Here is a 27,067-nt window from a genome sequence, read left to right on the forward strand (position 1 = left end):
GTCAGCGCGCACCCAGCGCTGCCATAGATGTATTTACGTAGATCCACATTCAACCGCTTCAGATCCGTCTGAGTCGGAGAGTACTTTTTTTTTTTTCTTTTTTTTTTTTAATGCCATGAACCAGAACAATACAATGAGACATAATCATTCAAAGTAAAAAAATAAATAATACAAAGTAAATAAAGTAAAATAAAACAGTACCAGAGGACAATAAAAGAAAATTATAAAACAAACAACAGAAAAAGGATGCTACACAACACCATACCTGCTTATGCTATAAACTCTAATTGCCTTTTTACTTGTGTAATTACCAGAGCCGGACAGTAACAGAGTACATTTACTTGAGTACAGTACTTAAGTACAATTTTGAGGGATCTGTACTTTACTCGAGTATCATTTTTGGGGAGTACTCATGACTTTACTCAAGTACATTTGAGAGGCAAATATTGTACTCTTTACTCCACTACATTTCTATCCATAACCGTGAGTACCCGTTACTTCTTCTAAAAAAAAAAAAAAAAAAAAGGAAAAAAGAAAAATCTCGGAAACCCTCAATTTGTTGTTTCCCTCTCAAACGTGATTGGATTGTGCAGGCGCCACTGATTGGGACAGCCTATCAGCAATCACCTTCAGCTTTCCGCCAAAGTCAACTCCATGGTCACATTTAGATAAGAGACGAAACCATGGACGAAACAATGGATGAAGACGCAGCAGGTCCATCCCGGGAATGTGCCAACCCGTGGCCCCACCTCGCCAGACTATTTCAATTTTCTGAACAATTCAATGATAGTTTTCGCTTCAAGTGTTTGCTGTGTTTACCAATGTAAGCACTGTGGCAGTAGTAATGCAATATTTAGAAAATGTACTCTTGTACCCTTGATACTCAAGTACTTTTAAAAACAAGTACTTCAGTACTTTTACTAAAGTAGACATCTGACTGTAGTACTTTTACTTGTACTTGAGTAAAATTTAGCAAGGGGTATCTGTACTTTTACTCAAGTAATGAAGCTGTGTACTCTGTCCGCCTCTGGTAATTACACAAAACAGAACAATAAAGCTTGAAATCAATTTTAATGCAAGTGCCGAATTTTGACTCCCTGCCAAATTATTACCCCCTCGTTGAAGTCAGTACCTGATTGCCTAATCCTAACCCCTCCCCTAATCCTAACCCCTCCCCCAATCCTAACCCCTCCCCCACAACTAATCCTAAACCTACCAATACTAGGGGGGTAGTAATTTGGCGGGGGTCAGAATTCGGCACAACACCGTTCCAATATGGCGGACGGCTTACGGCCGCTTACGGCCCATTGAAACGGCCGCTAATAAGGTGTCTATGTATATATTTCTATGAGCGCTGCGATCACGGCAGCCTGGGTAATGTAGGCTTTATGGATTGGGTTAGGTGGTTGTCAATGCACGTAAACCGTGTCTCCCAAAATTATTTGGACACAGACCCTATTTAAAATGCATGAATACCATTGCATTAAATCAGGGGTTTTCAGACATTTAGATGTCATCATGTACCACCAAATACTGTAAGATCATCATCCTCATATGATGGCAGCTACTGTATATATTTTCATAGACCCAATTTATACTGTGGAAATTTAATTTCCACAGTATAACTTTTCCAACTTTTCCATGCCTACACTATGCCTTACCCAGCTTGAAAACTCTTTATTAGACTGTAATAAATGCAGAACACATATTGTGATGTATTGACCAACAGAGGGCACTGCTCGCGATTGCGGCTTCATGTTATTATCATTCAGTCTTTCTTCAGGCTAATTACTTGAACATTTTACCAGAGAGCGTACAACTGCATCAGCATATCAAAGTAAGGCACATACTGTCACACATAAACTGCCTAAAGCGTTTTATTCATTGCTTATTAACTGTGATTTGCTACTTTTAACTACTTTTCATCCAAGTGAACAGAATAGTGTACACAGGGAAATCACACACACACACACAAACACACAGGAGGCCGTCTTACGTTTCCTTTGGCTATGACATCTTGTCCCTTCTGCTTTCAGTTGTTTTTTTTAGCTTTTTGCACCATGAAACTTTTTTAAGAGTGTCAAGTTAGATATATTTAAAAATGTGTCAAGAGATAAATGTGTTCTTTAACATTGCGCTTCCAGCTGGCAGACTTTGAAACGATAGCCTATATAGTGCATGGATATAAATATTAAAGTCACCATGAAATCAAAATCGAGTTTTGCAGCATTTAGTATAAATGCTTTCAATGATTGCACATCATAATTTTTTTAATTAATGTGTGCCCTCATAATCCTTTTATCAAAATAACTTCCCCTCCCTCTTGCAGCTCATTGCTTCTCTTCTCTGATGACGTGTTTACTGGCGCGAGGGCGGGGCAACCTGTCACTCACATGAGATCAACAAATAGCAAACCTCAACCATCCAATCAATTCCTCATGGACAAAATCAAACCCCGCCCTGTATTTTTTATTGTTCGAGAAGCAGTTTCACTTGGATATACTTCACAATAGGTAAGAAAATAATATAACAACTTGTGTTTCAGGCCTACTTTTATGCATGAACCATTCCCTTATAACGATATGATTTGTTTATTCACCGGCATTTGCAATGTATTTCTTTCAATCAATAAGTTAGGGCTAATGGGTGAACACCACCTATCTAATTAATATTCATGAGCAACATGAAGTACAGCATGAAGTACACATCTGAAGTACAGCATGCGGCCTATTTATAAATGTGAGGTAGTTTATTTAGTATTTATATAAATTAACGCTTCAATAACTTTAACAAAGAATATACAATGTTAACAGATCATTAGTTAAAATACATTCAAATATTTATGAACATCATTAGATAATTTCGTACATGTTCATATTTAAAGGTTCATAAACTACTAATCTTGTTGGGTTTCCCAAACTGAAGTTTGTGAGTTGATGAAAAGCTAATAATTAAATCATAAAATGTAAAATGAAAATAAATTTGAAAATAAAACAATGGTAAATACTAAAAAAATATATAAATTTCATTTGTTTATCTTCATGTCATGTGACTATAACTAACATCAGAGTACCGTGAACATGTGAATGTTTTATTAAATTATTGAAATATTAAGTTAACTTTTTAATTATAAATCTCAAGGGGTACTTTAAGTAAATACAAATCAAAGGGATTCAGCTGACAAAAAGTTTGGGAATCACTGTATTAAACTATACTTTTATTAATGACCAATGCAAGTTATTTTACAGTGCTGTGAATATATATTTGCATAAGGCAAAGGCTGCTGTTGTTTATTGCTGAACAGTGAAGGTGTCTAATCTTTGTTTATTGTCTTGTGTTTTTGTTTAGCTTTTTGGCAGTTCACAATGTAGTTTCTAAATTAATATAGAATATATGGATTAGTAATTAAAGAAAAGATTAAGAAAAGTTTATTTAAAATGGTTTAGATTAAGTAAACTTGAGCTGTTTTAGTCACATAAAACTGCATTTAATGTCAGCATAAAACACAGGGTGGCAGTGTTGTCATTGCCAGATAAGAAAAAAATAAACCCATATTGAAGATCATTTGTTCTTTCCCGGAAAGCCGATACTATAAACCGCATGTGACGCACAAAGTTTCATGGTTAAAGTGTAAACCAGATGCTCAAGTGAGTGAAAGAGTCAATAAGTGCCTGTGAAGGGTTTTAAATGCATGCCATGGGATTGAATCTCATGACACCAAAAGTCATTATTTTATCCTTTCACCTACTCAAAAGTCTTTCAGATGATGGAAAAAGGAATTAATTCGGCTAATATTTCAGAATTATTGCAGCAGGAAGCTGATGCCACATGACACCATGCCTCATTTGAGAGTAGGAATAAGCGAGAGGCCATCAGGCATGACTGCAAGACTTTTCCCCTTTTTTATTGGTTTGTTTTTACCCAAACTTTAGAGCAGTAACCATAGCAACGGCTTCTGCGTGTCCGATAAGTCTCTGAAGGGCAAGGCCGGAGCACGTGGGAGGATTGGGATGACGCCAAGCTTCAGAGCACATCCCATAGTTCAACAGCGATGAGGCAAAGGTGACGCCCACATCCTATGCATTCATTTTTTTTTTCATTTCACGTCTTAAGGTTGTGTATTAGATAGTGACCAAACAGCTCAGTGTTTGTTTTGGCAACAGGGAATCTCCCCTCGCTCCTCACCAGCCGTCATACGATGTACTTGTGAAATCATTGATTTTGGAAGTGATAGTGTACTATGATTGGCTGCTGACTGGTTTCTGTTCCATTTTTTCACTTTTATTTTAGTTATGGCGATAAGAGATCGAGGTTTTTGTTTAGATTTTTTTTTTTTTTTTCTCTTTGTTTGTTTGTTTTGATGTCACCGCGTTGCCAGGAAGAGCTTTGTTTTTGTTTTGTCTTCAGATAAGATGGACTTCTATCAGTGTTGTTATTGTTAACTAAAACTAAAACATTTCTGGTGATTGAAATATAAATATAAATAAAATATAAATATTAGATATAAAATAAAATAAAATAAAAAATATTTAACTATATTTTACTAAAATTACTAAAACAAAAACTTAAATAAATATAAATTAAAGCTAAAAAAAGGCAAAAACCCCCCAAATAAACATAACAAAAACATAATAAAAGTACTGAAATCAAAAAGGAAAACAAAATATATTTATTATTTAATATAATATATTTAAAATAAAATCTAATTCAAATATGAATAAATACTATAATAGTATAAAATATCATAAATATACTATATCTATATCTATCTATATATATATATATATATATATATATATATATATATATATATATATATATATACTAGTGCTGTCAAATCGATTAATCACGATTATTCGCATCTAACAAAAGTTTTTGTTTATATATATATGCCGTTTATGTATATATATATATATGCATACATAAATGGGTGTGTACACACACATATATATATATATATATATATATATATACAGTATATTATAATATAAATATAATATATATACACATATATTATATAAACAAAATTTCTTATGTTAGATGCAATTAATCGCGATTAATCGATTTGACAGCACTAATATATACTCTATATATGAATAATACAAAAATAACACTGCCACATATGTGCCCTCTGCTGGATTACGTGCATTATTTGAGCTGCAGTTATGCAAATAAGGCTCTAATTTCAATGTCGGCCGGAGTATGCTGTTATGTATGTGTACTCACTGGCAAGAATTAAGGCAAGTTCACACCAAGAACCATAACTGTAAAGATAACTATATCAGTGTCCACAATAGCACAGGATAACGTTCTGTTTATTATAAGTACACGCTTTAGTCTTGTCGTCTGGTACTTTAAAGTCTGATGGATACTGATTGGCTGTCAATGTTTTTATTGTTCTTCAGCTGGAAATAAATCGTAGTGAAAGTGATTCCAATGATATTTTTATCTTTATCGTTAAAGTTATCGTCCTTTGTGTGAACGTGCATTTAGTGATGTGCAAATTAATTTTGTTTTACCAAAACAGACATGAAGATTTTCATGCAAAAACCGAAAATAAGTTTCGTAATTAAATTTGAACTCTGTATGCTGTTTAGTGTGTCGTGTTCTCAGGCGATGCATTAAAAAAAGTCGCAGTAAAGTTCTTGGGTATAACGAGTCACATCTCGATATTTCAGCCGAACACATTTCGCATATTGCTACGTCATTTTTGACCGTGGTGAAGTACTGTACATCCACACTGCAGACTAGCACTAATTAAACGTCGCTATTTCCGCCGATGATTTCTGCCCTCCAAATCTAGTTCAGCCAAAAATGCTTTAGTGTTGTGCAAAAGGCATACAATATGCTTAATCAGAAAGAACAAGCCTAGTGAGCCTTGAGTTGCTGAGCTATGGAAAGTTTGAAAGGAAAGTGCAAACTTGTTCTTATTAAAACGCAACCTGCTGCGTTGGATGTGTGGTTGCCAGGTTGTGTTCTGGTGAGTCGGTTGACTGTTTATTCTCTAGGGTTTGTTTGCCCACCTGAGTGCTTTATCAGCACTGATGATGGAACTATAGACCGGATCCTTTAGAGCAGATGACAAGCTCTCTTCAGACCAGAGAATAGAAGTCCTGTCTATCACAGCCTCGTGGCGGATGAATAAACGGAAGCTTTTGAGAGGACTGACAAGAGCGAGGTGTGTCTCACCTGGTTTGTGACCTCGTTGTGTATAAACAGCTGTGAGTCTGTTTGGCTGCTGTGAGGAAATATATATCGCTGCCTCTTTAGGATCCCTTTTTACTTCATATGCTTTTATTTATTTTTACAGTAGCAGAATGACACAAACATTAATGACGCCAACACAACCCTAAACTGTGGTTTTGGAGATGCGTCATGTTTGTGAGTGAAAATGGTAGTTGGTACATGATTTACGGTCTTTATTTTAGTATCATTAAGTTACTATTATAGTTTTCATTCATATTTTGAATAATTATTTTAATTATTTTTCAAAAAAAATAATTTTTATTTTAGTTAAATTGTATTTTAGTGTTATTTTTTTTTGTCTTTTGTCTTTAAAAAATAAATTAAAAATATTTGTTTTGTCTATAGTTTTTTATTTTATTTTATTTTTAGTCATTTTATTGAATCAAGTTAAACTAAAGGAGAAATGTTGCTGAAATACAGTAAAGTTTACGTTTTTTTTATATTTTAGTAAGTATTTAACGTTTATTTTATTTCAAGTAATGGAAGTGTTACTTGTTTTGTAATGGTTTTAGCTTCAATTTTAGTTCATTATATTCACTCTGGTATGAGTGTGTGTTGTGTTTACTGATCGCGATCCCATGCGGAAGTTACATTACCTTATCTGACGAAGTCTAAATCTTGAAAGTGAAATGGGATCTCCATAGCTGGCAGTTGCATAACAGTTTTACAGTTCACCTACACATGCTTTCTTGGCCAGATTTCCCATTTATGAAGCAATGAATAAAGCAGTATATTCACTTTATGATGATTTAGATTGAAAGACAAAAATAAGACAAGGCAATTATTCAACCCCCCCGTCTCTTAGACCCCCTAAAAATGCGATGAACTCATCTGTCGGCATGTAAATCTGTGATCGTCCTTATAAATCTCTCTTTGCGATTATTGAAAACTGCAAAAGTTGAAAACTGATGTATATGGGGCTAGAAAATTAATAAAGTTTTTAGGTTTTTAAAAACATCTTACAATGACAAGCTGAAGAAAAGTCTTTCACCTGCAGATAATGCTTTATGTTCTGTCAAGGCCTTTTCCCATGCTCTGCTATTTGCCTTTTTTAATGTTGTGTCAATGTTGTAAAGTTAAAAGTCAACTCAATTAGACAAATTTCTCTCTCACACACACACACACACATATGGCCAAGCAGCTCCTATCTAACTCTGCAAACATAAGGTACAGTGTACTTTGAGTACAGTATGTTTGCTGACTGTTAGTAGTCTAAGTTTAAAGGCGGTTCTCTCCGTTCCGCTCTCATTCTCAGGAGGAGTGTATTTCCGATCTTTGCGCCTCTCGGATTCTTACTGGAACAAAGATAAACATCATTCGATTGAAGTTTCTGAACTTTTGCTTTTAAGGTTACGTGTAGTTCTTCCCTTTTTTTTCAGAAATGCTATGTGAAAATAGATTGAGGTTGACGTGACAACCGTTTCTGTTTATATATTTATGTATTTTATTTATTATGCAAGTTAGATTTAGTTAGTTAGTTTGTGGAATATTTGTACTTTAACAAAACCATCATATTACAGCACCATTTAAAATTGACTACATAAGGCAAAGAGGTGCTAAAAATGGTGAAGAACTCAAAGGACATGGTGGCCAGGACCTAAAGGCCTAAAGAACCAACATGAGTGTATTGCAGATATCATTAATCAAGATTTTAAGTACAACATAATTCGAGAATTTATTCTGATTCAAGGGCACTCAGAAGGCCAAATCCTGACTGACGAGAGGAGGAGCTGGGGATGGAGGAGGGTAATCAGCTCCTGAGAAACACGATAGCTGTTGATACACACAGTGATAGGCGTCGTATTCCTATAGGTAGACGTGTATCAGCTGAGAGTCAGCTGATGCAAGCTTGACTAACGTGACCTGCCAAAACTATTCGATTCAGCATACAGAAATACGATTGACCATTAGCATATAGTTTGGATTGGCGGTATGTTTCTGTTCTGGGCAAGAACTCTCTGCGCATCCATGCAGCCTAGCATGGATAAGAGCAGGGAGAGCAGCAATAACCCCCCCAAAACAAAACCATATGCCAATACCTCCCAACACAAACTGACAGCAAATTTTCTGGATGCCCTTTTGTATTTTAGTTTTTTTAAACGCACTACCCTCAACACGACTGATGCTGATAGAATGGTTAATACATCCTAATGTTAGTGGCATATGTTGAGCGTTATAGATCCAATCTTTTGAGGGAAGCATCACCCCAGCTGGAGCAAGCAAGGACACATTGCAACAAGTGTGTCGCTGTAGCCAATTTAACAAATGTATGGGATCTATTGGGGGAAGCTTACACCCCTAGCAGCAGCAAAATCTGATACAACAAGCATGTTTGTGATGATGAACTAGGTTAATGACATCATCACTAGAGTGCCAGCCTAGTGCTAGCCAGAAAGTACCATTTTGTTAAGAGGGAAAGAGACATTAGAGCAATGAGGTGTTAAATGTTTGAATTTGTGTTTGTATGTTATGCATGTTTGTATTATGATTTTTGCATGTCAGAAATGAGTTCTTGATTATTTTGGTGCCAATGTTTTGCTGTGTAATTGAGTGTTGAGTGTCACGGGGAAAGGTTCCACCCCGTGACAATGGTTCGTCCCACTAGTGTTTGGCGGGAAACCTGTATACAGTATTTAAACCATTGTCTGAGCATGTTTGGGAGGTTTCCTCTAGTATATACTGTACAAACGTTTGAACCTGTCTGAGGTGAGACAAATTGATATTTTGTGGATGTGCCACTAGGCATTGTTCAGTGCCAGTTTTGCTGCTGAGTGTTTTTTTTAGCACCAGTATCTGTTGCATTAAGTTATTTTTTTGGGGGGGGTTTGTACTTTGTGGACTCCACATTAAGAAATGCTGCTTCAAAAATATACCACAACTGGCGTTTTGAAAAACACTCCTTTGTACTGAGCCTTCCTAATCTTCTCTCAAGCCTCTCGACAACACGCTACATGACAATGTTGTATAATGACAGAACTATTGCTAAAACTAGTGTAGTTTGGCAGGGGAAGCACACATCCTACAGCAATAGCTCAGACTAGCAGCAGCAAAATCTGATACAACAAGCATGTTATATAACCATAGGACTAATATTAAAACCCATGATTCCACACTCATTCACGGGATCATCAAGCGTTTCCAATAGCACTAACAGCTTTTACAGCAGTGGTTCTCAAACTTTTTTGGTCGCGCCCCCCTTTTAACCTGTATAAAAATCTGAGTATGTTTCCAATAGCGACCAGATAGCCTTAAGCACAAGCATGTTTCCAATAGCTACCAGATAGCCTTAAGGACAAGCATGTTTCCAATAGCTACCAAACAACCCTAAGAACAAGAGTGTTTCAATAACAACAGATAGCCTTTTGCGCAAGCTTATTTGCGTGTCCGATACCCGACACAATCAACGCTGAACTGACTCAACTGAATTTAGTAATAAAATTAAAAATGCGACTTGACTGGAATGCCGAGTTGCAGAGCTTGTGTGAACATCCACATCACTATCCACTATCAGATGCTTTCTTAACTGCTGTTTTTGTTGTGTGGTTATTTTATTGAGAGGAAAGCGCACAGCGGTGTCAGGATGGTTGCTAACAGTAATTCACCCCATACAGAATTTTTTTTTTTTGTGTCAAGTGTCAAAAATATATGTGGCATATATTCCAAATACATTGAAATATATTTGCATTGTTGTTCACTTATATTTATCATTTTGAAATATATTCTGAAATATAACAAAAATATATGATGTTAAGTGTGAAATATATTTACATTTATAACATGTAAAATATATGACAAAATATATGGTCATAAAATGTTTAGCTTGCTAAAGAAGGGTCAAAAATGTATTTTGATCATAGTAATTCCTCTACCTTTTCCCCTATACACAACAGTAGGCTACCATATTTCACTACTGTATTAGGCTATGACACACAGCTATAATAAATACTGTACTTACATTTAAATGACTGCAATGTAAAATGACATATAGTTGCTTTCCTAGGACGATTAGGCCATATTAGGTGGCACGTACCTAACACTAAGTGCAATTTAGATTTATTGTTGTGTTTTATTGACATCTTTCCTGAAGTCATTTAAATATTGAAAATATGCACAATATTTATGATGCAAGTATAACAGTGACAGTCCAACAGTGAAGTACACTTAAACAATAGATAGAACTCAGTGTCTAACACTGCATACACACACTATTAAATAACTATTCAATTCTGTAAAAATAATTCAAATAATAGTATTTCATATACAATATATACATTTATTGTACATTTATATACAATATTTTTTAAATTTCAAAATATATTTCAAATGAAACAATTTGCAAAAGTTAAAACATATATGAACATATATGTTGTTAGTAAATATATTGACATATAAATATATTCACATATTTTACTAAAATATATTTTCAAAAAAATTAAAAATATATTTACATATATTTAACTAAAATATATTTATTGGGCCAATTTCTAATATTTGCATATATTCCAAAAATATATTTCAAATATATTTATTTTGTGTATGGGTCATATTTCGAACTTCACTTGTTTCGAACTTTCACTTCGAACACAAAGTGAAAAAACGTAAAAGAACTTTGCCGTAACGTACATGGGGACCTTAACACTGTCGTTTTCACAAACTTGGACTTTGAAACCCATATTCAAAAAGTTGACGTTTTCACTATGTTTCAAGTTGTCATGTAAATGAACGGCCAAAATGCATACGTTTTCAGTTTATAGTTAAAAATGGTGTTAAGAGAGTATTTTGTTCCTTTTATTACAGTTCTCTCCTCATCTCTTCATCTCCTCTTCATTGCCTGCCACACAGTGACACATCAGCCTTCACATCTCATCATAAGTCTTGCAATAAAAACTGAGCTTCTTTCCCATTAGATAATGGCAGGACAAATTTCGACTTGCCACCGACACCATGTCATGACACAGGCATGGATGGATTCGGTGTGATCACACTTCACACCCTTCTTCACGACAGTAGGAGGACTGTTAGCTCTCTTAATAACCTTAAACTAAGGATTGTCCTATAGCAACACATTACATCATTGTGTCTCAATAGTCAATGAATCATGTCTACCGCCCAACAGATTTGAGCAACCAATGAAGTCATGATATCGGATGTTGACATAGCATGCTTCAAAAATACTACTTGCATGATCTCATTGAAAAGCATGAAGAAAATCTTTTGTTTGCAAGAGAGACATCAAAAGACATCGAACTCAAAAGTCCCGTTGTTTAATCCAGCTCAGGATTTCAATTTGAATGATCTATGTTTGGTTAATGGGTGTTTACTGAATACAAACGGAAACAGTTATATGTATGTGTAATTGAGTTGGCATCTCATCTGAGCTGAAATCCACTCAGCGAATGAGTAAATGTAAATGCAGCTATGAACATGCGCTTAAGGAATATTCTGGGTTCAGAACGAGTTAAACTCAATCAATAGCACTTGTGGCATGTTAAGTACCACAAACATGTATTTTGACTCCTTTGAAAGCTGAAATATGTTACAGTGAAGACTCATAATGATGGGGCCAGTCTATAAACCATAAAATACTCACTCATTGATATGATTGTAGTGTAACTTTATTGCCATGACATCACAACAAAAACCCTAAAATGGCTACTACTGCAGCTAAAATAAAGCACATATTTTAACAGGAAAATTAATTTAAAAGCTTTTTGTGAAATTTTACATTTGTCAAAATCATATATGTGACTCTGGACCACAAAACCAGTCACATGGGTTATAATTTTGAAATTGAGATTTATACATCATATGAAAGCTGAATAAATAAGCTTTCCATTGATGTATGGTCTGTTATGATGGGACAATATTTGGCTGATAGACAACTATTAGAACATCTGGAATCTGAGGGTGCAAAGAAATCTAAACATTGAGAAAATCTAAACATTGAGAAAATCACCTTTAAAGTTGGCGATTTATGTTGGCGATTGTGCTGCATTCACTCACAAAAATAAATGTTTTATATATTAACGGTAGGAAATGTACAAAATATCTTCATGGATCATGATTTTTACTTAATATCCTAATGATTTTTGGCATAAAAGAAAAATCAATAATTTTGACCCATGCAATGTATTGTTGGCTATTGCCACAAATATATCCGTGCGACTTGTGACTGGTTTTGTGATCCAGGGTCACATATAATTATACTTATAAAATTGTATTCCAAATTATAGTCAAAATAATCCATTACATTACACATTTTAGGTTATATAATCTGACTACTTTTAGATTACTTTTTACCTGACTTGTTTATCACATTGAATTGAATAGGATAATCTTGTACCATATTAATATAAAAATAGAGAGAGAAAGAAAATATATTTGTCACGATCGTTGGTTGCAGCACAAAGGAAAGTTGTCAGGATCTAGATCCTGCAGCTTCTTTTATGAAACAAACTCAAAACGTTACAAAACACTGAAGATTCTCTGGAACTTTGAAAGAAACACAGGGCTTTAATAGACAGAAAACAAGAGGGGCTAATTCACTAAACACACCTGGTCCTGAACAAAAACCAACCAGTAACCATGGAGACATTGTGAGAATAATATGTAGTCATTTGATCAAGAAAGAAAGTAACTGTAGTCTGATTACGTGTATTTTACGATCTTACAATTTTTCTATTTCTATCTATTTTCTATCACCTTTTTTTTATTACATCACATATTTTAGTAGTTTAGGTATCATTTGAAAGCTTACGAACTCAGAATTCATCCTGTGAAAATTGTTTTGAAATTGGATGTTGCGTTTCCATAGAAATGGTACTCTAAATTATTTTATCAGGCTCCTCCCCTTTTTGGTGTCATCATGTTTCATAATTTATGATCAAAACCTTTTCTAATCTTGACAAAAAAACATTGTCAGAAAGGTCTGAGTCTCAAGGTTCCATTTTTTTGTGATAGAAGTGATATTTGGACAGAACTTTATTAATTTGTTAGATATGCATACAATTAAATTCAATGGAATGTATGTCACCCGGTGGCTATTTTTGGTATTACGCCTAAACAAAATCTCATGGGAACTTCATTTTTTGTGATATCAACTTCAAATTTGGAACACAACTTGGTTAGATACATGGCTTTAATTTTATAGTAAATTTATAGTAAAAAATATTTTGTAAAATATATATTTTATATAAAAGAAAAAATATTAAGTACAGTATATTTGATTTACTGTAAGTTTAAACTTCCATAACTTTTTCATACTTTAATTTTTTTAGGTGCTTTCACTTCAGCAATACTCTGCTGAGTATTTTCTTTAAAACAAGACCAACTTAGGTCAAACTTAGGTCTATATTCAAAAGCATTCTTGAATTACAACCATTTAAGTTTGAATAGTGCATTTTAACGTCCATTCTCAAAAAGGGGGGTGACAGTTAAGGGGTTAAATGGCTTCTTTCTTTCTTCTTTTTTTGATTAGGGAAGCTGTAATCAAAAGCAAATGTTTTCTTGTAATGTTTTCAATTGACCTTGCATTGAGAGCTCTTTGTGAAACTGCGGCACCCTGACAAGAAGGCATAGTTTAACACTAGACTTCAAGTGATATCCAGACTGTGGCCTGAGATGACTTGTTTAACAGATGTTTCAGATAAGATGTCATGACCTGATTTCAAATTCTACTTTGCAGTGGAATTGGCACACCATTTTTTTTTCAACCTTCACCCTAACACTTTGACAACAGGCCAACAGACTGACAAACACTGAGATAAAGCACAAAAAAGAGAAATGCTTTTAGGTTACAGTAATCTTAACTTTTTTAATGACTGAGAGACATATTTTCTTATCTTTATCAGTGTTCTCTGACAGATTTGTGCATTCAGATTTATTTTTCACGTTAATTCTGTCTCTCACTATCATCAGCCAACATTATTTCTTCATGGGAATCGCTCTCTTACCTTAGTCCTGTTGTGCAACACATTACTTGATGAAAGAGAAATGTCAAGCATTATTTGGTTAATGAGACAAGTATTTGCCAACTTGATATAATTACTGCTGATGAATTTTTACCCAACCAAAGTAAAGTGTAAACATTTGCACAATCTATATTTCCCTGTCTCCTAAAAAGTTACACATTATCATTGACCACAAATGAGACACACATTAACTTGTCAGGTGGTCCACACACTTTCAGTGGGAAACCCACTGGCCATGAGTTTCTTGCCTCTGCATCTAATTTAGAAATCTGAGTTTGACACAAACACAAATAGGCGATCACACTGAGATTTATTTGTCTTTGATGGTATCAGACACATCCAAGCCTCCACCCGCCAACAAAAAACCCCTCCCAGCTGAAAGTAGCTCAGTGTGAATGAATGTAATGATGGGTTGATAGTATTTCGCCTGAGACATACCAGCACAGCTATGTCATTTAGCTAGACGTTTTGTAAGCAGACACACTGTACTTACAGAAGAGTGTCATCATGGTCATAATATTCAGTAAGGAGTAAGTAAATATTTAGCAGACACATTGCCCAAAACAACATGCAATACTCTTATTATAGGGACAATCTAACTAAAGCAACCTGGGTTGGGTGTCTTGCACAATGGTAATCTCAGATTTGCTTCTAAACGGGATACACATTTTTGTCCATTAAATAATATATTATAAATATAGATTTAATATGGCCATAAATACTCTACCATTCAAAAGTTTGTTTATTTATTTATTTATTTTTAAAAGAAGTCTCTTCTGCCCACCAAGGATCCTTTTAATCAAAAATATAGTTAAAACAGAAATACAATTATTAAAAATACACATATATTTTAAAATTTAATTTACTCATGTGATGGTAAAGCTTATTTTTCAGCATCATTACTCCAGTCTTCAGTGTCACATGATCCTTCAGAAATCATTCTAATATGATGATTTGATGCTCAAGAAACATTTCTTGAACAGTTGAAAGCAGTTATGCTGTTGCATATTTTTGTGGAAGCCAAAAATTTTTTTATGGATTCTTTGATGAATAAAAAGTTTTTATTTAAAATAGAAATCTTTTCAACATTATAAGTGTCAACTGATCATTTTAATGCAATCCTTGCCAAATAAAAGTATTAATTAATTTAAATAAAAAAAATCTTACTGACCCCAAAAGTTTTCTTAAATGCACATTATTCAAATATATTCATATAAAATTAAAGATAAATTATATAAATACAATATATATATATATATACATTTTATTGATATAATTTTTTGTATTGATATTCATATTATATATATATAATAATTTTATTTTCCCCTTTTTTTTTTCAACTTTTTTTTTTACAGTATATCTATATTGTATCCCGCCTATTCTTACATAATAGCCATATACTCACATTTAATGGTCAAATGGGCTGCAATCACTTGCTCAGTATTTTACCCACTGTCTTAATGCAGTTACCTGTAATAAACCCTGGGGGACTTGCTGATATCTCTGCTTTAATAATGATCCCTTCAGTCATACTGCATAGGCATTCTGGGATATGCAGATAAGACTGAGGGAGTCTGTCCGTGTTCATGCCAGGCCAAACAGGGAGAGACTCTCCTGTCTTTTCTTCAGGACTTAGATGGTCTCTCTCCAGGAATTTGTGCTCTCCTCAGTATTTGTAATAATGCCGATCTGTATTTGCAGCATTCTTCCCCTGTCCCCCATACGGAGTAAGTCTCATTTTGCCTCAGAGTGCTGTGGGAGGAGCAGAGGGATCTGCAATAGCGCCGAAATCCCTTTTTTGGTAATATCTGTGCTGGACGAGATCAGAGGCCAGTGAAGAGTATGAAGTTGTCCACATCGAATCATTATAACAGTTTGACCTCTGAACTCGCGCTGTGTCATTTGGCTAGTGCCGCCGTATGGCTGGAATTTAAGATCTGTGCCAAGCAGACAACTACTGAAACAAGCCTCCCACAGAGCTTCTGCTTGTTACATCCGTTTATTATCTGTGTCATGAGGCTGCTGTGAGGGTTTCCAGAGGTTGTTTTCAAATTAAAGCGTAGTCTTATTACAGAACGCTTTTTTATAACCCCTCTGAAAGAGCCGATTTTAATTAAAACTTTACTAAAACTACAACGCTGCACACAAAAAAGCTTATCTGGATGACACTGATCAGGTCAATAAAGATAACACAATATACTTTTACTTGTCAAAATCTGAAGATTTACATGGAAATGTCCCAGATATATAGCCTATATTATATATATTTAATATTATTAATATATATACATATTTTACAATAGGAAGAGGTAGTAGCCTGAAATGCATGGAAGTGAAGATGTGCTGACAGCTTCTCAGGGCTGTTTCAACACCACTGTTGTGGGTCAAGTATTTATAATGGAGGTCACTGTAGGGTTGTGAGACATAAACACACTTGGAGAAATAAGAGAAACTTCAAACAACAGCTACTTATTAACAAGATTGAAAAGACCAGATGTTGGAATGTCATTGGAATAGTTCACCCAGTAATTATATTTTTGTCATCATTTACCGGTACTCATTGTCACGTCGTCCCAAACCCATAGAATATTATCTCAGTTTGTGAAATTCAGGGAGGGGGGGGGTTAACGCTTTATTTTGAAAGACATGAGTCATATTACATGATGGTGTATTATGTCAGTCACAAGAAGAAATCACAAGATCAGGAATAATAGAAAATGAACAGATTGGACATTTGACTTCTATTACTTTATTATAATTTTATTTAAATCTCTTAACCCTCCCTCAATGTGGCAATACATTCCTCTGCTAAACTGCAAACATATTATTATTAATTAGTACTAACATGAACATGGAAAGCGAAATATTATTTTTCCCCACACAATTTTGCTTTGTTTAAAGATGAACAAAACTATTTTGGACTAATTAGCAGTACTGAAATTTGATATTTATATTTTCTGAAGTAAATGTGAGTGGTTTAGTGATAGGTGGTTAAACATTGGCCAAAGTAAAAAGAGTCCATCCCAAAGTCCTCTAATATGGTTAGATATCATACTAATATATCAAATAATGATGGTGAAAGATAAGTGATGTTTGTTCGAATCCCTTAGCAATCACCTAGTTATTTCAAGATTTCCAGGGCTGTATACAACATTAAGAAAGATCTTAGTTTTTGTTTTGGGTGGGTGTGTGTGATTGGTCTATTCCGTTCTGCTCAGCTAAGCATTATTTGTTCAGCGCTCCTCTGAGTGAGTTTAAAATTGTGCAGCTGTGTATGATGACAGGAAGCTGTTATTTACACTGCAAACTGGTCACTTGATTTCACAGTGACCTCTCATTAACCCTGTTTTTCTGAAGCCCTTTCATTGATGCACCTGGAACTTCCCCACTCCCATTCAAAGCAAGTCTTCCGTGGTCTTGTAAAGTAAAAAGACCCACCTCAGCCCTTTTTCCCATTGTTAGACGCAATGGTGAAACAAAGTATACAGTTACAAAACTGATTTATCAGAGGTATAAGTGCATTCTACCACAGGTGCTCTGAATATAAGAAAATACCCTTTCAGTCTTTGTACTTTTTAAAATTTCACATTTAGCCTAATTCAATGTGTTACAGTACTTGCCGTTTCTTTGTAATTATTTGTCAAAAATTTACTGGAGTGTCTATTTACACTAAGTGCAAATAGCCCGCCTTGTTGGCAGAGGCTATTTACACTAACTCCGCCCACTGACGTCTGGTTGAGCCGGACAAAATTACGGAAGATGCTGGATTGTCAGGAGTAGCAATAGTGAAGGGGTAAGACACGTGGCATAACGTTTTGATGCGATTCGAGTTCGAATCCGCCTTTTGCCGAACTAGTTCTACTCCCTTTTCCCATCACATATCAGTTCGGAAAGGCATTTATTTTCAATAAAAATGAAGAAAATATTCGAAAAGTGGAAATAAAGTGTCTAACATGTGTTTAATAATAAAGTGTTTATCGGTTAGAGTTAGGGGTACGTGTAGGGAGGACTTTATTGTCCTAATAAGGCGGCATCCATTTAATATTTTTTATAAATATAATCATTTACACTCTGTTTTATTGCATACTGTTTAATGTACAACAACCCTGAGGTGCAAATGATATCTCCCACTATTTGTATGTATAAATAACATCTAACTACTATTTACACTATTGGAAAATATGTTCCCTTAGTGCAAATAGAATATATTGCTATGTTCACTTAGTGCAAATAGAATATATTGCTATGTTCCCTTAGTGCAAATAGAATATATTGCAATGTTCTCTTAGTGCAAATAGAATATATTGCTTTGTTCCCTTAGTGCAAATAGAATATATTGCTATAGTGCAAATATAATATATTGCTATGTTCACTTAGTGCAAATAGAATATATTGCTATGTTCACTTAGTGCAAATAGAATATATTGCTATGTTCCCTTAGTGCAAATAGAATATATTGCAATGTTCACTTATATTGCAATGTTCCCTTAGTGCAAATATATATTGCTATGTTCCCTTAGTGCAAATATAATATATTGCTATGTTCAGTGCAAATATAATATATTGCTATGTTCACTTATATTGCAATGTTCCCTTAGTGCAAATATATATTGCTATGTTCACTTAGTGCAAATATAATATATTGCTATGTTCCCTTAGTGCAAGTTCACTTAGTGCAAATAGAATATATTGCTATGTTCACTTAGTGCAAATAGAATATATTGCAATGTTCACTTAGTGCAAATAGAATATATTGCAATGTTCACTTAGTGCAAATAGAATATATTGCTTTGTTCCCTTAGTGCAAATAGAATATATTGCTATGTTCACTTAGTGCAAATAGAATATATTGCTATGTTCACTTAGTGCAAATAGAATATATTGCTATGTTCCCTTAGTGCAAATAGAATATATTGCTATGTTCACTTATATTGCAATGTTCCCTTAGTGCAAATATATATTGCTATGTTCACTTAGTGCAAATGTAATATATTGCTATGTTCCCTTAGTGCAAGTTCACTTAGTGCAAATAGAATATATTGCAATGTTCTCTTAGTGCAAATAGAATATATTGCAATGTTCACTTATATTGCAATGTTCCCTTAGTGCAAATATATATTGCTATGTTCACTTAGTGCAAATGTAATATATTGCTATGTTCCCTTAGTGCAAGTTCACTTAGTGCAAATAGAATATATTGCTATGTTCACTTAGTGCAAATAGAATATATTGCAATGTTCTCTTAGTGCAAATAGAATATATTGCAATGTTCTCTTAGTGCAAATAGCCGCTGTCAAAATTTACTGGCAATCTGAGTGAAAATCCTTTTAAATTAAATCTTACACCAATTTTTTTATTCAGTGTACTAGTGTATGTCTTTCTCTTTCCATTTATTTTCTTTGTACGCCAAATGAGAAAAGGATATTTTGTGTTCTGGTGAATCTTCAGCTTATACAAATCACGAGCCATCAGTTTATCCCAGTGATTTTGTTTAGTAAATGTCAACAAGAACATTTGAATTTATCGTTAGAAGTTGTAAACTCCCTCAAGAGTGTGGTTACTATAATGCTGTATAATAATCTCAAGTAAATGAAGTGTAATTTGAATGTGTAATTTTGGCTGAAGGGCTCCTCCCACTACTGTTTTATATATAGCTCAATCTTTCTAAACTAGCATACTGTATGCTGACTCTTATTCCCCTATACGTTGGCCAGAGTTTAGTTTCCATGGTGTCACCACAGTCTGGTTTGGATTTGTTATTGGTTGCCATAGTTATACTGGTTTAAATTCCTTTGGGTTTTCCCCCTAAATTAAAAACGGCGGTTGTCAAAATGGTTGGCTGTGTGCTGTTCGCCACATTACACTCTAAATGCACATGGGGAAATCTAACGGCCATCTTGCAGTCTTTCAACTGTTTTTTTTTTGTTTTTTTTTACCGTACTACGTTTTTTCTTAAATACTTTTAGGAGATTTTGAGTCGACTAGTCCTGTTGCTCACCGTATGACTCTGGCCAAGAGAAGTTTCTGGAAGATTTTAGGTTATGCTCAGTTGTCAATGACACACCAAAAATGCTACTGTTTGTGTTTGGGATGCAAGAGATCACTGGTGCTTTCAGACCAATCACCCAAAAATGCATGCATTGTCAAGAAAATTTCTGAAAAACTATACTATATACAGTTGTGTATCATTGTACATCTGTATTTAGTAGAATCTTTAAGAATAGCTTAAACATTGCTATATCATCAAAGTCCGCTTTAAAAGTAGAACAGGGGTAATGCCCACCCTGGTTACACAAAAACAAGAGAAGGAAGGGGGAGTTTGGCTCAGGTTTTATGAAAGCCGCACCTGTGAGGGATATCTGGAGGTAATCTCCTGTCCAGGACGAACAGACATGAGGAATGGGAGTTATGTGGGATTCAAAGTACTCTCTCTCTCTCTCTCTCTCTCTCTCTCTCTCTCTCTCTCTCTCTCTCTCTCTCTCTCTCTCTCTCTTTTCTGCAACCAGCAACTTGGCACTCTGGGAGCAAGTTTTGCATGACCAAGCACCATTCAATTTCTTCAAAAAATGTAAAATGTCCAGGCAAAGTTAATGTGTAGCACAAGTTTTCAAGAGCTAATTTATGCACTGGCCACACTGAGAATTTAAGGGAGCGTAAAGGAAATCGAAAATACCCATACAAGGGCACTTACGTGCATTCCGAGCGCCCTGGGAAGCAGAAAAAAACAAATATTGATGTTTAGTAGTGAGTCACTGTTCAGTAAGAATGCGGGATCTTCCCATTATGGGAAAACAGAGGAAGTACAATTAAAATGTTTGACTAATGCAAAAGGAAAAATGTACCAGTCTACGAAAAGTCATGTGACTGTATGGAGTAAGTACCGAGTGTCAAGACACAGATGATTATTACACTCTTAAATGGATAGTTCACCCAAAACTGAAAATTCTGTCATAATTTACTCACCCTCATGTCGTTCCAAAACCTGTACGAGTTTATTTCTTCTGCTGAACACAAAAGAAGATATTTCAACTGTTTGGTCACCCATATTCTTCAATATATATATTTTTTGTGTGTGTTCAGCAGAAGAAAGAAACTCATACAGGTTTGGAGCAACTTGAGTAAATGATCACAGAAATTAAATTTTTGGGTGAACTAACCCTTTAAGCCTATACCATGACTATACTGCCTTGGATCATATACTGTACTGTATTGCTCAATTGTTGTTTTAGTGGCACAAAAGCATTTTGTGTAACTGTCTGGACAGAATAAAAATGAGTTGAGTGGGCCGTACAGAAGTGGGATACTGGGTAGTACTGGGATACTACAAAAAAGTAAAAATTTGCACTGCACTTAACCCCAGGTTATCGCTGTTCTAAACCCCGCCTTTTTAACCCTGTAAAGGAATGTTTCACACTTGTAATTTAAAAGTGGGTTAGCACCACTTTTTACCCAGGGTGAAGCTCCGGAACACTGCTTTTGCGAGGTTTATCCTTCATTGTGGTTTCAAAGTTGTACAGTATGAAATGATGCAGTGTTAGAATGTTATGACTAGAAGCTCTGCAACTGACATCCAATAGCATGCCTCATATTCACGTGCATTGGACAGTCACGGAAACATTGTGTATTGTATAAGCAGTGATTTTAGCGTTTGAGGAGGAAAATGTGAAATGGTAACAGAAAATGTGACGTAAAAAAATCGTGCAATTGGAGGGAAGAAGAGATTGTTTCATTCTGACCTTTAGAGCCCGAAAAATCCCTTCACTGTAAACTTTATGATACAGTCGGCAATTTATAATATGAGGATGGGCAATTCTAGAGCCTTATGTTAACATATTCCGTGCAGCATTCGTCCAATCAATGACACTGACACCCCAAATATCCAAATAAGGACGTTAACCCATGGATTAGGAATGTACAATGTGAAATGTCATTTTATGAATAGTATACCCAGGATTAATTGTTAACCCCGGGTAAATTATGTGAAATGTAAAGCAAGATAACCCAGGATTCCATTTGTGTGAAAAGCACTAAAATTACTTTAGAGTTGAAAGGCTTACACAACTCTTTTATGTTGCATGTTGGAAGAAACTCTAGTGTATTTTTATTACTCAAAAAACTTGCCCAGATTGTCAGCTTCAGTTTTCCATCCACAAATGTCTGCCTTGACAACGCCATTTGCAAACCAACTATTTTTTCCTCTGAATACGCTCCTCCAGCTGTGACGACGGAGGATTTGAGTGGAAACAGTGCTTCACAGTTAGCCGCAAATTCCCGCTTTTACAGGCCCACAGTGGAACATTCTATACTTAGTCCCTGTGCACTGCCACATTTTCAAGTCAGTTCATGGGGTTTGCCTCCACAGATTTTGTATAAAACTGAAACTAATATACCAAATTTAAGTGGGAATTTGCACAACATAAAAATAAGAAAACGTGGCATGAAACTTGGATTTCTGATGGGGGTTTCTCAGTAAATGCAGCAGACTTATAATGCTCAGAGAACTTAAAATATTGTCATCGGATACTTTACAATTGTTTTCTTCTGTTTCTTCTTAAATTCCCTGGAAATCTGACCCATTATGCCTTGGAGGCAAAATGCTTACAGGCTTAATGGATGAATATTGTTTATGTTTAGTCTGACAGCTTTCAGTTTCTCATTTAGACTGATTACCAAGAAAGGTTACCTGCCAAGTGCTAGTTCCAAAAAGATAAGGGTAATTAATCATTCTTTTAACAGCTTACTGGGCAAAATAATTATACTAGTGAAATCAACCACCAAAAAAGTAGACATGTAAGGACAAGAGAGCATGGTTTATATATCCATAGTTGTTGTTAGTTTGAAGTACAAAAACAAGACCATCATTTTATTTTCATTTCGTTCTTTCAGTTATTATGATTGACTGGTGGAATGTTTTTTGTGAAATGAAAATGGAATCGGATGCCACTTACTGTTTTCTTTCACTGTGATGACATGTTCAAACTGCTCATTAGACTAGGGTCCAGTTTTTCATAACAAGAAACTGAAACTTTGACATTGATAAAACAACAAAGTTCGATTAGAGATACACTGTATGGTTTGAATTAAGAGAGCGGTGGCTTTCCAACATATGTTCAAATCTGATTCAACAGAAATACTATACTGAAAAATATTCATAGTATTTATGAATGGTTTTGATTCGTGAGATATTGGCTTGTGCTCTTTATCTTTCATGAACAGCAGTGATCTCGTTTTTGTTTATGTCACTTTTTGATTGTTTTCGAGATGGGGGACACTATTTTCCCATCCACTAGTGGTCTCTAATATTGGTCTCTAATATTTTCTCAAATCTGTAAAAATATCTGTAAATAATATAAGTTTCCTGAAGGAGAAATAGCCATGGCCAACATGTATGATTCAAAAATTACAAAGCAAATTCTTTATCTTCTCCATCCAGAAGTCTCCTGTACATGGCTATCTCAGCTTCCAGCTCCATCTTGATGTTGAACAGGACCTGATAATCCAGTGTTTGACTTTGAATGCTGTCACGCAGCTGCTTAAGCTCAGACTCCCGCATCAAAATGACGCCATTGTATTGCTCCACCTGCATGCCATATCGCAAATTTGTTTCATGAAGAGCTTCTTCCAAAGATGCTCTCTGTAAGAAAAGGCAAAAAATAAAAAAACATGAGTAATATGTTCAAAAGTAGGCAGCTCCTTCAAGGTGTGCAGGAAGAATCTCTTACACTTCCAATCAGAGACTGCAGCTCTGTTTCCAAAGTCTGCATCTGCCTGCGGCTCACGCTGACTTGTGTTCTAGCTTCCTTCAATGCTGCAGTGTTCTCGGTCACTTGAACCTGCACCACAGCGATCTATACAAAAAATAGAGAATTCAAATTTTTTCTTGTCTTTAAAACAGAAATTAAGTGTAAACTTTGAAAAACAATACAAAATATGCCCCACTTTTGATTCATGCCAGGCTTTGAGCTCCTCCTGGTTCTTGAGGGCGATCTTTTCATAATTGGCTCTCATCTCCTCCATGATCTTAGTCAGGTTCTGTCCCTTAGGAGCATCAACATCCACCTGCACTCCTGACTGGGTGATCTGACTATATAATTCTGACACTTCCTGAAAAAAAGATTTGAGGTTCCACAGGGTTAGATCTTGGGCCCTCATACTGTTTTTGTGAGCTACTGCACTCTGATCTGTTGTAATTTAATATGATTTTTTATTTATGTGTAATATAATCAAATGTATTTACCAGTTGATGTTGTTTCTTTAAATTGATGAGCTCCACTTTCAACCCGTCAACATAATTTTCCAGATGCAGTTGTGCCACATTGATGTCATCCAGCATCTTTCTTAATGCATTTATGTCTGCTTCAACAGACTGTCTTAGCTGAAATTCATTTTCAAACCTATAGACATTACATTAATGAGAATTAATACTTTAAAAAATATTTTTTTTTTTTTTATTGCTTTGGTGGCTGGTTGGATTAAAGGTATTGTAGGTAGGATTTTCATAAAAAAACTTATTTTCCAAATTTGTTTAAACTTTATTTATATATCAAAACATAATTAAAATGTAAGTACTCTGAAAAAGAAAGTATAAAAATCGAGTGTCTGTAGACCTCTCACGACTGTTTTAAAGACAGCTCATTATTTCCATTCACTCCACCCCCTCCCTTCTGGGCTCCTTCCAAAGCAACGCCCCCAAAACACGCGCGACGCCGACCGCTGAGCTGAAGACGCATTATTTACCTGAGACGAGCGGAGAGGAAGGAGCGCAGTGCATGTAGTGACATCATGTCAGAATCACATGTAATAAAAAAAAATCTAACTTTATCATTATGAAGATAAACAAATAAGATGTATTTTAGTACTCACTATCAAGCTAGCATATTGATATTGGTAAAGTTTAAAATATATATTTTTTGATTCGCTAACGCATTGTAACGCAATGATGAAAGCATTGTTGACTCTGATGAGGACTACACTCCAGAGACAAGTACCGCATCGTCAGCTCGAGGACAGGTCCGGGGTCGAGGGCGAAGCAGAGGAGGTCGTGCAAGAGGCCGTGCAACTAGGGTCCGAGGATATTGACACGCGTTTTATTCAAAGACTTTTAGTTCATTACCTTTTCTAATACTGTCTTCCTTTTTTGCCTTGTTTGCCTTCGCTAACTGCATATGCCGGTAATGTGAATTTTTGATTGCTCTTTCTCTGCCATTGTTTTGCTATTCCTAGGTTCCGTGCCTCTTGAATTCCTCAAATCAAACGGGTGCGCGCGCATATGGGCAGATCCTGTGTGGCAAAAGGGTGGTTGCCATGGTTGCGAGAGAGTGACAGTCGCCTAAGCCAATCCTTTGTTTCGTCCCGAATGGAAATAATGAGCTGTGTTTAATACAGATTAAACGGTCTAGAGTCACTCGATTTTTATACTCTTTTTATCAGAGTACTTACATTTTAATTATGCATTGATATATATAAAAAGTTTAAACAAATTTGGAAAAAAGTTTTTTATAACAATCCTACCTACACTACCTTTAAGGGGAGGGACATTCTCAATTTAGAGTTTCAATGGACACAAATTTGACTCAAGCTGATTCATCAGAATGTTCCCTGGAAAAGAAATACTACATTTTAAATGCTACAAGTTTATATTGTCAACTTGCACATTTGCATATAGTTCTTGACGTATAAATGGCCTCACATCTAATATAAATTGAATAAACCCCACAGAACATAGTTTGATTTTATATAGTCTTTAAAACCAGCTTACTTGACCCTGTAGTCTTCGGCATCGAACTTGGAATTGTCAATTTGAACACCCAAATTTGCATTGCTTAAAACCATTTCCAGGATCTAAATGGATACAATACAGCTTATTGTTAGTCAATTATCTAAGGCCAATACAAAGCAGCCGCTTATCAATAATTTTTTATATGCCTTACTCAAGGACACACTCAAGGTCCAGTTTTTGAGTCATCATTACTTTGAACTGAACCTATATCCCTTTCATTACACCCACATCACCCATAGTAATGATCAAGCAATAATGCCTAATCAAAATTAAGCAAAAATATAACTAAGTAAGTACTAAAGTAGAAGAACCTGTTGTGGATGTGGTTGGACAATAATTTAGAGCAATGAATGAACCAGTTAATACTATCTATAAAATTTACATTCAACCTCACAGAAATGCAAATGTCTAAGCAATGAAGAAAATGTGGAAAATGAATAATGATGCATATTGAGATTCTACAAATGGCAATATTGTTAGAGACTATATTCCAGTGGACAGAAGTACCAATTACCTCTTTGCGTATTTTATTAAGTTTGGCTTGGTAGTGACTGTAGTCCTTAGTATCTGGATCTTTTTTCTCCAGAGCCTTGCAGATTTTCACCTCCAGCTCGCCGTTGGCCTTCTCCAAACTCCTAACTTTGTCCAGGTAGGAAGCAAGACGTTCATTCAGTATTTGCATGGTTTCCTTTTCATTTGCAGCATTTCCAACATGCCCCATTTGTGCAGTGTTAGATCCAAAGATCTCCTTGGAAAAGGAACCCCTGTTCCCAGCACTTCTCCAAGAGTAAAATGTGGGTCTCGGCATGCTGAGATCCTCTGATGACATTCTGTATATTCTTTTGTTCTAAATGCTGAAGTTTTGCATTTTGCAAAATTTTCTGCAGAGAGATCCTTAATGAAAAGGAGATCAGATGCAACTTCTGGTTCTGAGAGGAATGAGATTTTTATGGTTTTATATATTACACATTTATATTATCTTTAGACTCTGGACTCCCACCCCACCCACTGCTTTGTGTTATGGCTCTAATAACCAGGAAATCAAACCAATAGGTCTCCTGATGAAAGTATT

At 35.2% G+C, this 27,067-nt stretch overlaps 1 protein-coding gene across 1 annotated transcript; it reads right to left on the bottom strand.

The window, feature by feature from the left end:
• Positions 1-23,008: 23,008 nt before the first annotated feature.
• On the bottom strand, positions 23,009-26,926 carry krt18a.2 (keratin 18a, tandem duplicate 2). Its single transcript, XM_084099558.1, has 6 exons — positions 26,510-26,926; positions 25,975-26,057; positions 24,454-24,610; positions 24,156-24,320; positions 23,939-24,064; positions 23,009-23,850 (listed from the first exon to the last, which is right to left on the bottom strand). The coding sequence occupies exons 1-6, from the start codon at positions 26,822-26,824 to the stop codon at positions 23,617-23,619; spliced, it is 1,080 nt and encodes a 359-aa protein (XP_083955684.1). The 5' UTR covers positions 26,825-26,926; the 3' UTR covers positions 23,009-23,616.
• Between the last annotated feature and the right edge of the window lie 141 nt (positions 26,927-27,067).

This window comes from Abramis brama (genome assembly GCF_963993115.1).
Source record: "Abramis brama genome assembly, chromosome: 22".
In the NCBI taxonomy this organism is placed as follows: domain Eukaryota; kingdom Metazoa; phylum Chordata; class Actinopteri; order Cypriniformes; family Leuciscidae; genus Abramis; species Abramis brama.

Coding starts and splice junctions, on each gene's coding strand:
- krt18a.2 (XM_084099558.1), bottom strand. CDS start 26,824: ATGTCATCAGAGGATCTCAGCATGCCGAGACCCACATTTTACTCTTGG. Junction 24,611..25,974: donor GCCGAAGACTACAGGGTCAA/GTAAGCTGGTTT, acceptor TAATGTCTATAG/GTTTGAAAATGAATTTCAGC. Junction 24,065..24,155: donor AAGCCTGGCATGAATCAAAA/GTGGGGCATATT, acceptor TTTTTTGTATAG/ATCGCTGTGGTGCAGGTTCA.